Below are 15,841 nucleotides of genomic sequence, written 5' to 3' on the forward strand. Positions count from 1 at the left end.
CTATCCCATATAGTGTCCCACCTTATCTATCTACGCCGCAAAAATGCCGGCCAGCAAAGTGTGGCCAAAGACCGGACGTTGTGGACCCGACCGGAAGTGACGCGCACATCTCCCTAGAAACCACGATGCCGGCCGGCGTCGGCGTCACGTGACGGCAGGTCCTGGAAGGGCACCTCCCACCACCAAGAGACTCCGAAAGCCGCCTAGAGGCACAAAGCCAGGGAGACAGGCGCGTGCAGGGATGGGAACGCCACTTACCACAGCCACGCAGCAATAGGTGTGATCACCTGGTGCAAGAAGTCAGCAGGTGGAGCAGAGCTCCTGGAAGGTTCCATTGATGTAATGAATTTGACTTTACTTTATGCTGTTAATGCTGTGTAAATAAACCGAATAGACTGTTTAAGTGGAAAATCATTCCTGTGTGCCTTAATCCCACTGCCAAGTGAGTGTTCCCCAACATATTCAGTGAGCGCTATCCTACACACCACACCATGGCCGGATCACATATTACTACTACATAGTGACCGAATAATACCACATACAAGGGACAAATATTGTGACACCATGACCAGACCACATATTACCACCTCATAGTGGCCGAATACTACAATACTGATCATTAATAAAAAAACCATTAATAAAAAAACACAATACTAATATTATCATAAGTGCCATTATACACAGGAGCTCTGTACATAGTGTACAATGTATAGAGTCAGTGTAAGGCAATACAGGTATCATCAGTGACATTATACACAGGAGCTCTGTATATAGTGTACAGGTAATACAGTGATCACCGGTGACATTATAAACAGGAGCTTTGTACATAGTATTCAGTGTATGGTGTCAGTGTACAGGTAATACAGGGGTCACCAGAGACATTATATACAGGAGCTCTGTATATAGTGTCAGTGTATAGTGTCAGTATACATGTAACACACTTACTCACTGGTAACATCTCTAGTTGAGGACCTTTATCTTCATCTAGCACAGACCGCCATCACTTTTTCCAGCCAGGACTTGTCTCTGCAGAAAATAACACAGTTATCTAAAGCAGGTTCCACAATTTCTACATTATGCCAGATGAAAAAAAAAGAGACAGCGTCACCCTGCACAGTAACAGTACCCCCCCCCCACTGAAAACAGTATTCCCAAAAATAAAATACATCACAGCAGTAATAATATCCCATAATTCGGCCCTACAGTAATAATGTTCTATATCCTGCTCCAATATGTACTCCATTCTGGACCCCAAGTGTCTCATTCCTGGCCCTATATGTTCTCCAATTCCAGGCCCATGTCTCTCCATTTTTCCCCATGTGACTCCATGTTGCCCCCACTTCTCTCTGTTCTGCCCCATGTGCCTCCATTCTGCCCCATGTCTCTCCATTCTGCCCCATGTCTCTCAATACTGCCCCCATATCTCTCCCTTTTTCCCCATGTCTCTCCTTTCTGCCCCAGTGTCTTTCTATATTGTCCCTATGTTTCTCTACACTGCCCCCATGACTCTCCATACTGCCCCCATAGTGCGGCTTTAAAAAAAAAGTAAAAAAAGAAAAAAGTTTCTCCTTACCGGCCATGGTCCAACGGTGTCCTCTCCCCAATTCATCGCTAATGCCAGCGTATGGCATTGATGTCATACGCTGGCGACATGCGCGCTGATGTCAGCTGCTGATATTTGATTGGCTGGCGGTTGTTAACTATTGCCGTTTGGGAAGCCTTCCCCATGGCAATATTGATTTTAACTGAATGTACGTCTGAGGACTGACGTCTTATAGCCATGTGAGGGCTTGATTTTTTGCGGGATGAGTTGTACTTTTGAACAACACCAACACTATTGGTTTTACCATATCGTGTACTGGAAAATGGGAAAAAAAATCCAAGTGGGTTGAAATTGCAAAAAAGTAAACGCTAAAACTGACCTGCCATTATGATTCTCCAGGTCATTACGAGTTCATAGACACCAAGCATTTCTAGGTTGTTTTTTATATAAGTAGTGAAAAAAATCCAAAGTAAAAAAAAAAATTGTGCCATTTTCCAATACCCCTAAGTGTCTCCATTTTTAGTGATCTGGGGCTGTGTGAGGGCTTATTTTTTACGTGCCAAGCTGACATTTTTATTGATACCATTTGGGTGTAGATACGATCTTTTGATCACCTGTTATTGCATTTTAATGCAATGTTGCGGCCACCAAAAAAATTCTGGCGGTGTGACCTTTTTTTCGCTATGCCGTTTACCGATCGGATTAATTCTTTATACAGCTTGATTGATTGGGCGATCCTCAAAGCGGAAATACCAAATACATGTATGTTTTATTTTTTTGTTTTATTTTGAATGGGGCTAATGGGGGTGATCTGAACTTTTTTTTTTTCAAATATTTTAAAAACGTTTTTCTTACTTTACCCTTGCTTCAATAGTCTCCATGGGAGACTAGAAGCTGCGATCATCTGATAAATAAATACAAAAAATTAAATAAATTCTGTAAAAAGCAAATCAAGGTAGCAAAGATTGAGACAGAGAGACTCATTGCCAGAGAGAGTAAAAATAATCCCAAAATATTCTTTAGCTACATAAATAGTAAGAAACTAAAAAATGATAGTGTTGGCCCCCTTAAAAATAGTCTGGGTGAAATGGTGGATGAGGATGAGGAAAAAGCCAATATGCTAAATGACTTTTTTTCATCAGTATTTACACAAGAAAATCCCATGGCAGACAAAATGACTAGTGATAAAAATTCCCCATTAAAAGTCACCTGTTTAACCCAGCAGGAAGTGCTGCGGCGTCTAAAAATCACTAAAATTGACAAATCTCCGGGCCCGGATGGGATACACCCTCGAGTACTGCAGGAATTAAGTACAGTCATTGATAGACCATTATTTTTAATCTTTAAAGACTCCATAATAACAGGGTCTGTACCACAGGACTGGCGTATAGCAAATGTGGTGCCAATATTCAAAAAGGGGACAAAAACTGAACTTGGAAATTATAGGCCAGTAAGCTTAACCTCTACTGTGGGTAAAATCCTGGAGGGCATTCTAAGGGATGCTATACTGGAGTATCTGAAGAGGAATAACCTCATGACCCAGTATCAGCACGGGTTTACTAGGGACCGTTCATGTCAGACTAATTTGATCAGTTTCTATGAAGAGGTAAGTTCCGGACTGGACCATAGGAACCCAGTAGATGTAGTGTATATGGACTTTTCAAAAGCTTTTGATACGGTGCCACACAAAAGGTTGATACATAAAATGAGAATAATGGGGATAGGGGAAAATATGTGTAAGTGGGTTGAGAGCTGGCTCAGGGATAGGAAACAAAGGGTGGTTATTAATGAAACACACTCGGACTGGGTAGCGGTTAGCAGTGGGGTACCACAGGGGTCAGTATTGGGCCCTCTTCTTTTTAACATATTTATTAATGACCTTGTAGGGGGCATTCAGAGTAGAATTTCAATATTTGCAGATGACACTAAACTCTGCAGGGTAATCAATACAGAGGAGGACAATTTTATATTACAGGATGATTTATGTAAACTAGAAGCTTGGGCTGATAAATGGCAAATGAGCTTTAATGGGGATAAATGTAAGGTCATGCACTTGGGTAGAAGTAATAAGATGCATAATTATGTGCTTAATTCTAAAACTCTGGGCAAAACCGTCAATGAAAAAGACCTGGGTGTATGGGTGGATGACAAACTCATATTCAGTGGCCAGTGTCAGGCAGCTGCTACAAAGGCAAATAAAATAATGGGATGCATTAAAAGAGGCATAGATGCTCATGAGGAGAACATAATTTTACCTCTATACAAGTCATTAGTTCGACCACACTTAGAATACTGTGCACAGTTCTGGTCTCCGGTGTATAAGAAAGACATAGCTGAACTAGAGCGGGTGCAGAGAAGAGCGACCAAGGTTGTTAGAGGACTGGGGGGTCTGCAATACCAAGATAGGTTATTACACTTGGGGCTATTTAGTTTGGAAAAACGAAGACTAAGGGGTGATCTTATGTTAATGTATAAATATATGAGGGGACAGTACAAAGACCTTTCTGATGATCTTTTTAATCATAGACCTGAAACAGGGACAAGGGGGCATCCTCTATGTTTGGAGGAAAAAAGGTTTAAGCATAATAACAGACGCGGATTCTTTACTGTAAGAGCAGTGAGACTATGGAACTCTCTGCCGTATGATGTTGTAATGAGTGATTCATTACTTAAATTTAAGAGGGGACTGGATACATTTCTGGAAAAGTATAATGTTACAGGGTATATACACTAGATTCCTTGATAGGGTGTTGATCCAGGGAACTAGTCTGATTGCCGTATGTGGAGTCGGGAAGGAATTTTTTCCCCAGTGTGGAGCTTACTATTTGCCACATGGTTTTTTTTTGCCTTCCTCTGGATCAACATGTTAGGGGATGTTAGGTTAGGCTATGGGTTGAACTAGATGGACTTAAAGTCTTCTTTCAACCTTAATAACTATGTAACTATGTAACTATGATTGCTTGTGCTACATAGAGTGGGGCTTCAGCCCTGCACTATGTACCAGAAATGCTCACTTGCTATGAGCGCCATCCGCTGGGCGGCGCTCATAGCAATCCGGCAATGATAACCACAGGAGTCTGCTGCAGACCATGGGTTGTCATGCCAACCCATCGGCAACCCGCGGTCATGTGCTACGGGCGCCAATGAGCGGGATTAGTGATGCACACTTCCGGCACAATCACATTAAACGCCTCTGTCAGATTTTGACATCGGCATTTAATAGGTTAACAGTTGTGGGTGGATCGCGATTCCACCCGTGGCTGTTAGGGGCGCATGTCAGCTGTTCAAAACAGCTGACATGTGCCGGGAAAGTTGTGGGCTCAGCGCCAGAGCCCACATCAAAGGGAGAGACACGACATGCGCCGTACATGTCAAGAAGGGGTTAAAGGAATCCCATGAACCATTCCTTCAGACCCATACTTTTTTGGGACATCTCTCCTCCATGTTGATTTTTTTCCAATTCATAGCTTTTGAAAGACTGTGTCAGAAGCTTTGCAGCTTTTAACCTTTCCATTTTGTGATGAGTGGAGAAGCTTTTATGAAGAAAATATTTGATGCCTTGTTTAATTCTATTGGAATCCACAGACAACCATTAATGAACCATTAATAAACTCATTGATAGCTTGTGTTCATAAATTATACTGAATAAATCGAGATATTTGAAAACCCAATTAATTTCATGTTTTCATCATTGGCATATCATAAACATGTTTGTGATTTCCATAATTCCTCAATATTTCCTTTCTGGAGTTGCAATTTCAATGTGGAGGCACATTAACTATCTATCTATAGGTAGATATATCAATAGATAATATATCATGATGTACAAGCTAAACAAGGACTTGGGTCTGACTCTGTGGTCTAACCTGTTCATAAGGTAGGCTACAGAGTCAAACCCAAGTCCTTGTTTGGTTTGTACAAGATGATGCCTCATTCTTTAAAATTCTAAGTGAGACTTTCCTCGCTTCATCTATCATGTGTCAGTCACGGCATGTAGTTTTACATCCCAATACTTGAATAGCATTTTGGTGAACTGGTGACTACTATATATAATGCCAATGCTCCTCCTTATTTTATACTATCTATAGCAGCTACTGATGACCTCTAAGAAGTTCTTATTAAAGTTTCCAGCACCCACTAGTTCTTAGCTCTTCTACAAAACAACGTGTTATTATAATAGGACTTCATTCATGCCATATAAATATACACAGAGTTTTTCTAGCAGGCTCTGGGTAGCCCAATATAAACCATATAGCCGACGTTCATCAGACAGATCATGCCATTGCTAACCGATAGCTTTTCCTTAAACGTGTCATGTGTGATTTGTCCTTCGATTAAACCTCATTCGCCTATCCAGAAGCTTATTGTAAATTGCTTTGCAAGCTGTTGCTGAAAACTCAAAAGGTTGTGGGGTTAAACGTCAGCTGATTCAACTGGGAGGAATCGGAGCCCATATGATTTCTACACAGGACAAAATACGAAAATAAAAGCGGCATGCCAATAAAAACACATTGTGATGCTTCAAATACCACTTGGATTAGTGCACAGATTGGCAAGGGAAGTGCGTTTCCCTTCAAACCCTAGTTTTATGTTTTTTTTAAGCTTTTAAGGAAATCTTTGAAAAATCCATGTGTCTCTGTGAAAATATGTGTACGAGGAATGGACCTTTCAGTTTTTGACAAATAATATAACCAATCTTTGTTGGACGTGTTAACTTAATTAGGCTGAAACGCCTATTGAGAATATGCTTGGCATTACGCGTCTCATTTTTTTTTACCAATTCGACTGCTCATTCAGATGTTAAATTAAGTCTTTTATAGTTATTTACACCGGCTGGGTCATACCAAGGTGTATCTGAAATATTCTGGGTATAAAAGTGCCATATATACAACAGGCTCCTTGGTCTGAATGTGAGAACCGCATCTTACTCCATCATAGCTATTCTCCAGCATAACCTTATGTCCATTTTGCATACATTACATACATACAGTGGTTATTTTTTATGTGTTTACAGACAAGTTCACACTATCAGTATTAGGTCAGTTTTTTACCTCAGTATTTGTAAGCCAAAACCAGGAGTGGGTGATAAATACAGAAGTGGTGCATATGTTTCTGTTATACTTTTCCTCTGATTGTTCCACTCCTGGTTTTGGCTTACAAATACTGAGGTAAAATACTGACCAAATACTGAACGTGTGACTGTGGTCTTAGACTTAGACTAATAGAGAACTAAAGTGAAGCTCCATCTTTAAAGAAAATTGTACCTATTAGAAAATTGTTATAAACAAATCTAAAAAAAAAAATCCTTACGACTATGTTCCTGCAATGAGATTTTGGTAAGTTTTTTGTGCTGCATATTTTTGGAAAAAAAATGCAAGTAATCTAATTTACTTAATAGGTACAGAAATGGTGCAGAAAATCCGTAACATCAAAAACTCACCAAAACCTTATAGTGGATACATAGCCTAAAAGATTCAAGTAAAGGTACCTTCACACTGAACAACTTTCCAACGAGAACGACAACGATCCGTGACGTTGCAGCGTCCTGGATAGCGATCTCGTTGTGTTTGACACGCAGCAGCGATCAGGATCCTGCTGTGACATCGCTGGTCGGAGCTAGAAGTCCAGAACTTTATTTCGTCGTCAGGTCGGCGTGATTCGTCATGTTTGACAGCAAAAGCAACGATGCCAGCAATGGTTTTCAATGGAGCGAACAACCAGCGAGAACGATAAGTACGTCACTGGATCGCTCCTGCATCGTTCAGCTGTTGCCGGTGTTTGACGTCTCCTAGCGACCTAAACAGCGACGCTGCAGCGATCGGCTCGTTGTCTATATCGCTGCAGCATCGCTAAATGTGACGGTACCTTAACAGGAAACAAAATCCTCAAGACTGTCTCTCTAATGACAAACTCAGAATACCAGGACACCCCATAGGGTGGAGTATGCAGCACATACCTAGCCACCTATCCACAACTCATTCCTGCTTATGTGATGTAGATAGAGAGGGAAAAAGAATAGTATACTTCCCTTTCTTGTTTTCGCTGGGTATAGACCTCTGCCGGGATTAATGGATAGTATGGCATGATCCGCATCAAAGTCCCGGAAACTCTGTGAGAGGGGCATCGCTGAGAGCATTGGTCCCACAGGATGAGTATAAAATAGAACGCTGCTAATATATGTATCCACGCATAGATACCCATTGAACATATGCCTATATGTATCTATTTTTTTGAGGCATATATGTATTCTGGTACTATTGGTGGGTTTGAATCTAAAAGGTTGGGGTGCGGCCCGCCTTCTACTACCTGCTGAGCTTGCTCATCTATTGTTGTAGCACCATATGGGTAACAATGCCCTAAACATATGAGTGATCTATAAACATCGTTGTATTTGGTTTTTACCTGTAGTTTGTTGCGTGTTTTTTGTGGTCGTTCTCGGCTTTTTAAAAACACTGGCACTTGTGTTTCACTTTTTGTTTCTGTTTGTGAGTTTTATAAGGATCTAAGTAAAAGTTAAGTTTTATATTTACCCTTTAACCCGCTGCTAGACTGTATCCAGTGAGTTAAACACATTTGGATCTAGCATTTATCTCCTAAAATATAAAAATGTATTTTTTCTTTTATTTAAATGGATATTTTTTGGGCTAATAATCATTTGTGCAGTTGGTTTACACTACAAATTTTGCACCATTTGGCTTTTACAGGCTCTTTGTTTCCTGCATATTCAACTTTAATGTTATCTGTGGTCATAAGGGAAGCTCAGAAAAAGACAGATAACAGACTTTCCTGTTAGACTGTCAGTGACCTCGTTCTGACAGTCTCATTTAGAGATTGGCCACTTTCTCTAGTCACTGCAGCTTTCCTCACACACTGAGCCCACGTCTGTCAATACCATGGCCGCTGGTGGAGGAGCATGTGACCAGACCGGTCCATCAGCCTCCTCCAATAGAAAAACACCTCACATTGGGAAAGCTGCTTTCCTTTTGGAGGAGACCGATGGAGTAGTCTGGTCACATGCTCCTCCAGTGCTCCTCCACCGGCGGCCATTGTATGGACAGAAGTGCTGCTCAGTGTGTGAGAAAGTGGCTGATCTGTAACTGAGACTGCCAGAACAAGATCACTCATAGTCTAAGAGGAAAGTCTGTAACTCTGTTATCTGACTTTTTCTGAGCTCCCCTCAGCCGATTTATGACCACAGATAACATTAAAGTTGAATATGCAGGAAACAAAGAGCCTGTACAAGCCAAATGGTGCAAAATTTGTAGTGAAAACCAACTGCAAAAATGATTATTAGACAAAAAAAAAATATCTACCGTATTTAAGTAAAAAATATATAAATTCTCACGCTTAAAGGGAACCTGACCTGGTGAGAATATAAATAATACACTTTGTATGAAAGGAAAGGACATGATTCCATAAAACTGGTGAGCCACTTAGACTAGATTATTCCACTGCTGTTATAGGTTGAACCTTTTTTTAATGGATGAAAGATATTAAAATTGGAAAAAGATAGCAGCCAATTATTGATTTGTAAAATCATGGCAAGCCACGGCAAAACGTTTGTTTTTTCCATGTAATACCTGGCCACATGGCACACGCATACTACATAGTTATCTGGCCTGAGGGACATTGGGTAACGGGCTGTTGGGATTTGGCCAAGCCATATATAAATACACCGAAGACTGATGAAAACCGTTACTTTTTCTTGCGCTATAATTTGCATAGAATTAATGAAATCAGTTTGTACTGTAATTTAAAATATGTATCATGGGCAAAATCACCAATTATCGCACCGTTATGAAGAAAGAGTCTGCTCAATGTCATAGTATGCTATTTAGCCGAAAGCATGTATTTCATAAAGTACTTGTGAACAATAAATCATTAATTTTGTTCGGTCGGAGCCGGTCTGGTTCTCGTCAGTTGGTGAGTGCCTTTCTGTGATTTCCTAGTCCTCTCACGAGATGGCTGGCTCCGTGCTGAATGCTAGCGGCAGCTCTGAGCATTGGGAGGAAGGCCCCGCTGCCTAAATAAACAAAAACTGCCACAATTAGGAATAATTAGACCACTTAATAATTTCCAACTATGTACAAATACACATAGGCTCTGTCCGTGCTCTTTTAGGCTATAAAGCTCTCATCAACTTAATTTTTCTCTAATTACAGGAAAAAATTAACTGAAGTACAAAGGTAAAATTGAAGTAGAGCATTGAAGTAGGTGAAGAAGACCTCATATGTGGCATATGAAAATATAGTTACCGTATATATACAGGAACACTTTGTATTTCCACATATTCATACTCTACTTACTCAAGCTTATCAGATTGCACACGTAAGGTAAAAAAAAGTGCAACCATTAAAGGCACCAGGTAATTTTTGGCAGGCCAGAAATCGCAGCAGGTTGACACGTTTATTCCAGACGTTTGTCATTTCGTTTGTGTTGCTCAGGCTTTTTCAGTCTAAACTGATGCTAAATAAAATGTCCATTCATATTCTGCATCTCTTATTAATAATTATATTACTTTTGTTTTTATTACAGACTTCCAGAATTACTCGTTCTGACAATGATAAGGACAATGGCTGGGATGCCTGGGGAAGCTGGAGTGACTGTTCACGGACCTGTGGTGGTGGCGCATCCTACTCTTTACGAAGATGCTTGAATGGCCGGTTAGTATGAAGTTCTATGTACCCGGGGACAGAACATGCTTTTCTCCAATTTTTTTTTTCACTTTGTCAGCAAACTAAGACAAGGTCACCTGACTTAGAAAAGCCAAGGTTGCAGGCAGCAAACAAATGCACCCGAGTTCTAATTTTATATACTTTTGCGTAACATAACCCTCCATATTACTGACCCGTGTGGTAATCTGTGGGGACATTGCTTATCATTGCTTCACAGGAATAGTGTGATATGATTATTCTACCATTATGCCAATCTGAAAATGGATAAGGAAAATTAATGTAAAAAATATTCCCTTTTTTTATCCTCCCTCCTTTAAAAAAAATGACAAAAAGACCATAAAAAAGTTTAGTGGCTCCTTTGGTTCCAGTGTCATCATGTTATAATAATTTCAGTTTACAATGACGACTCCTTCGCCAACATGAAGTAAAAATACTTGCACTAGTCAAGAATATGTGACGCATTCACTGACTGTGTATCGAGTGTCACGTCTTCTCTTTATCTGTGCTGCCTCGGCCAAGACCATCTTGTCCTCTTGACATAGACTGCGTACCAGAGAGATTCCAGCTGCTCATTCTGATTTTGATATAAAAATGTCACCTAGATTATTACCGTAATCTCATTATTGTTCATTAATCCTCATGTTTTTCTTTATTTTCTTAACCAACTGTTAGTATGTCATATTTTTCAAAATTGTCCTGGAAAAAAAATAATATTTAAAGCTAATTATACTAACAGATAGATTTAAATCCAACTCTTGGCTGCATTGTAGACCTCCAAAATGTTAGGGTACCGTCACACTGAAACGACGCTGCAGCGATACGACAACGATGTCGATCGCTGCAGCGTCGCTGTTTGGTCGCTGGAGAGCTGTCACACAGACCGCTCTCCAGCGACCAACGATCCCAAGGTCCCCGGTAACCAGGGTAAACATCGGGTTACTAAGCGCAGGGCCGCGCTTAGTAACCCGATGTTTACCCTGGTTACCAGCGTAAACGTAAAAAAACAAACATTACATACTTACATTCCGTGTCTGTCCTCCGGCTCTGTGCTCTCCTCTGCACTGTCAGCGCTGGTCAGCCGTAAAGCAGAGCGGTGATGTCACCGCTGTGCTTTCTGGCTGGCCGACGCTGACACAGGATGCAGGAGGAGTGCAGAGAAGCAGAGCGCCGGGGACAGACAGCTGAAGGTAAGTATGTAGTGTTTGGTTTTTTTACGTTTACGCTGGTAACCAGGGTAAACATCGGGTTACTAAGCGCGGCCCTGCGCTTAGTAACCCGATGTTTACCCTGGTTACCAGTGAAGACATCGCTGAATTGGCGTCACACACTCCGATTCAGCGATGTCAGCGGGAGATCCAGCGTCGAAATAAAGTTTCAGATGATCTGCTACGACGTACGATTCTCAGCGGGGTCCCTGATCGCAGTAGCGTGTCAGACACAGCGAGATCGTAACGATATCGCTGGAACGTCACGGATCGTGCTGTCCTAGCGATCAAAGTGCCACTGTGTGACGGTACCCTTAGCGAGCTTATGCTCTAGTAAAATTACCATAAACTAACATATTAAATTAAACTATGTATGCATTCTATACGGTAAACGTACATGGTTAATTCAATATTGTGGTAATGTTCCCATATCTTTCATCACTTGGCTGATGATTAATGGAAGAAATTGCGCTTGAACTAAATAATATGTACAGCCTTATAAAAAGACAGAAATGAATCTTTTAATAGATTCATTCTAATGAATTGGCTGCTAAGTGAGGCAATGTCCAGATTGTTTTTGTCTGTCCTTTCTCATCCCCATGAATGTTAAAAAAAAAAAAAAAAACAACCAGACAAACTTTATTTTTGAATGCAAACACCATGGGTCCTTTAGGTTAGGACATTACCATTTATTGATTCTTTCTAAATATTTATTACCTACAGTAACTCTAGAATGTAGATAGATATCTAGAATGTAGCTAATTGAATGTGTAACGTCATGGATTATGCTCTTAAGGGCGCATTTAGATGTTTGTACAAATCGGTCCTAGCTTGGACCACTATGCATGGGCTGACCGCCGGTCTCCCGAGCCGAGTATGACAGCGTCATCTATTTCTATTAGTCTGCCACACTCAGGTCAGGAAACCTCTGGCCAGTCCGTGCATGGAGGTCCAATCTTTCACCAATTTGTACAGAAGTCTGAATGCCCCCTAGGCTGTTATAAACTGTTTCTGACACTTTCCACTGCTGTAGATAGCCAGTCTCAGATCTCATACTTTGCACTGATGAGGGGCAATACCCCAAAACATCGTTTCTGCAAATTGGAATTCTGGTTTGACTCTTATCCTTAGTCATATTGCAAGGCTCTATAAAGGGTTGATATTGACTTGTAGGATTGCTCCTTCCAATAGGTGGCTCTAGCATTCAAGTCCTCTTCCTCTCTGAAGAGAAAATGTGCATGTTTAATTTCCTAGAGGAGCATGCAAGGCGATTAAAGGAAACCTGTCAGCAGGATTGGGCACGGTAACCTACTGTTATGATCCGGTGACCTTGGAGCCGCATGGAACTTTCTCTGGAGTAGATGGAAACTATACTGACCGCAAATCCTGAACTGACACCGCAACTAGAAGAAGCAGTGGGGTGTGCCTAACAAATCCTAGACACCTCGACACAGCCGGAGGACTAAATACCCCTATAGATGGAAATAGGAATTCTACCTTGCCTCAGAGCAGAACCCCAAAGGATAGGCAGCCCCCCACAAATATTGACTGTGAGTAGTAGAGGAAATGACACACGCAGGCAGGAAACAGGATTTAGCAAAAGAGGCCACTCTAGCTAAAATAGGAAAGGATAGTACAGAATACTAAGCGGTCAGTATTAAAATCCTTCCAAAAATATCCACAGCAGAAAATACAAAAAACTCCACCATCTAACTAAAGATGTGGAGCGTATATCTGCAACTCCAGAGAATCCAACAAGACTGAGAAAACACTGACACAGTCTAAGCTGGACAAGAGAAAACAAATGAATAGCACAGAATTATTAAGCACACAGCATGTGTGCCACAGAAACAAAAACCAGACACTTATCTTTGCTGAATTGGCAGCAAGGCAGGAGGAACCAGACAAAGATCCAAAACCTCCCAGAACCATGGACAACTGGCAAGGACTAATGAATCCTGCACACCTAAATATCCCTGTCAGAACTGCAATCAGCAGATACACCTGGCCAGGACTGCAACTCAGGGACAACTGCATTCCCACTTACAACCACTGGAGGGAACCCAAAAGCAGAATTCACAACAGTACCCCCCCTTGAGGAGGGGTCACCGAGCCCTCACCAGGGCCCCCAGGACGATCAGGACGAGCCAGATGAAAGGCACGGACCAAATCAGCAGCATGGACATCCGAGGCAAAAACCCAAGAATTATCCTCCTGGCCATAACCCTTCCATTTGACAAGGTACTGAAGCCTCAGCCTCGAAAAACGAGAATCCAAAATCTTCTCAACCATATACTCCAACTCTCCATCAACCAACACAGGGGCCGGAGGATCAACAGAGGGAACAACGGGCACCACATATTTCCGCAATAAAGATCTATGGAAGACATTATGGATAGAAAAGAGGCCGGAAGCGCCAATCAAAAAGACACCGGAGTAATAATCTCAGAAATCTTATAAGGACCAATAAACTGAGGCTTAAACTTAGGGGAAGAAACCTTCATAGGAACATGATGGGAAGACAACCAGACCAAATCCCCAACCCGAAGCCGGGAACCAACACACCGATGACGGTTAGCAAAACGTTGAGCCTCCTCCTGAGACAACACCAAATTGTCCACCACATGAGCCCAAATCTGCTGCAACCTGTCAACCACAGAATCCACACCAGGACAGTCAGAAGGCTCAACCTGCCCAGAAGAAAAACGAGGATGAAAACCAAAATTACAAAAGAAAGGCGAAACTAAAGTAGCCGAACTAGCCCGATTATTAAGGGCAAACTCGGCCAATGGCAAGAAGGCCACCCAATCATCCTGATCAGCAGACACAAAGCATCTCAAATAAGTCTCCAAAGTCTGATTAGTTCGCTCGGTCTGGCCATTTGTCTGAGGATGAAATGCAGAAGAAAAAGACAAATCAATGCCCAGCCTAGCACAAAAGGCCCACCAAAACCTAGAAACAAACTGGGAACCTCTGTCGGACACAATATTCTCCGGAATACCATGCAAACGAACCACATGCTGAAAAAACAACAGAACCAAATCTGAAGAGGAAGGCAATTTAGGCAAAGGCACCAAGTGAACCATCTCAGAGAACCGGTCACAAACAACCCAGATAACAGACATCTTCTGGGAAACCGGAAGATCCGAAATAAAATCCATAGAAATATGCGTCCAGGGCCTCTCAGGGACTGGCAATGGCAAAAGCAACCCACTAGCACGGGAACAACAAGGCTTGGCCCGCGCACAAGTCCCACAGGACTGCACAAAAGAACGCACATCACGTGACAAAGAAGGCCACCAAAAGGACCTACCAACCAAATCTCTGGTACCAAAAATACCAGGATGACCAGCCAACACAGAACAGTGAACCTCAGAAATCACTCTACTAGTCCATCTGTCAGGAACAAACAGTTTCCCCACTGGGCAGCGGTCAGGTCTGTCAGCCTGAAATTCCTGAAGAACCCGTCGTAAATCAGGGGAAATGGCAGAAAGGACCATCCCTTCTTTCAGAATGCCGACCGGTTCAAGGACCTCAGGAGAATCAGGCAAAAAACTCCTAGAGAGGGCATCAGCCTTAATATTCTTAGAACCCGGAAGATACGAAACTACGAAATCAAAACGGGAAAAAAACAAGGATCATCGAGCCTGTCTGGGATTCAGCCGCTTGGCAGACTCAAGGTAAATCAGATTCTTATGATCGGTCAAGACCACAATACGGTGCTTAGCTCCCTCAAGCCAATGTCGCCATTTTTCAAACGCCCACTTCATAGCCAACAACTCCCGATTGCCGACATCATAATTGCGTTCAGCAGGCGAAAACTTACGAGAAAAGAAGGCACACGGTTTCATCAGGGAACCAACAGGATCCCTCTGAGACAAAACGGCCCCTGCCCCAATCTCAGAAGCGTCAATCTCAACCTGAAACAGAAGAGAAACATCCAGTTGGCGCAACACCGGAGCAGAAGTAAATCGGCGTTTAAGCTCCTGAAAGGCAGAGATAGCCACAGAGGACCAATTCGCCACATCAGCGCCTTTCTTCGTCAAATCGGTCAAGGGTTTAACCACGCTAGAGAAGTTAGCAATGAAACGGCAATAAAAATTAGCAAAACCCAAAAATTTCTGAAGGCTCTTCACGGATGTGGGTTGAATCCAATCATGAATGGCCTGAACCTTAGCCGGATCCATCTCCATAGATGAGGGAGAAAAAATGAAGCCCAAAAAAGAAACCTTCTGCACCCCAAAGAGATACTTAGACCCCTTCACAAACAAATCATTGTCACGAAGGATCTGAAAAACCATCCTGACCTGTTGCACATGAGACTCCCAATCATCGGAAAAAATCAAAATATCGTCCAAATGTACAATCAAGAATTTATCAAGATAAGTCCGGAAGATATCATGCATGAAGGACTGAAA

At 42.0% G+C, this 15,841-nt stretch overlaps 1 protein-coding gene across 1 annotated transcript in view; it reads left to right on the top strand.

The window, feature by feature from the left end:
• The window catches only part of ADAMTSL3 (ADAMTS like 3), an 810,189-nt gene that overhangs the window by 393,342 nt on the left and 401,006 nt on the right, over nucleotides 1-15,841 (top strand). The window contains exon 4 of the mRNA XM_069766101.1: nucleotides 10,079-10,206. Within this exon, the coding sequence (XP_069622202.1) occupies nucleotides 10,079-10,206 (128 nt within the window). The remainder of the gene's footprint in view (nucleotides 1-10,078; nucleotides 10,207-15,841) is intronic.

The sequence above is a fragment of the Ranitomeya imitator genome, chromosome 4, assembly GCF_032444005.1.
Source record: "Ranitomeya imitator isolate aRanImi1 chromosome 4, aRanImi1.pri, whole genome shotgun sequence".
Classification (NCBI taxonomy): Eukaryota; Metazoa; Chordata; class Amphibia; order Anura; family Dendrobatidae; genus Ranitomeya; species Ranitomeya imitator.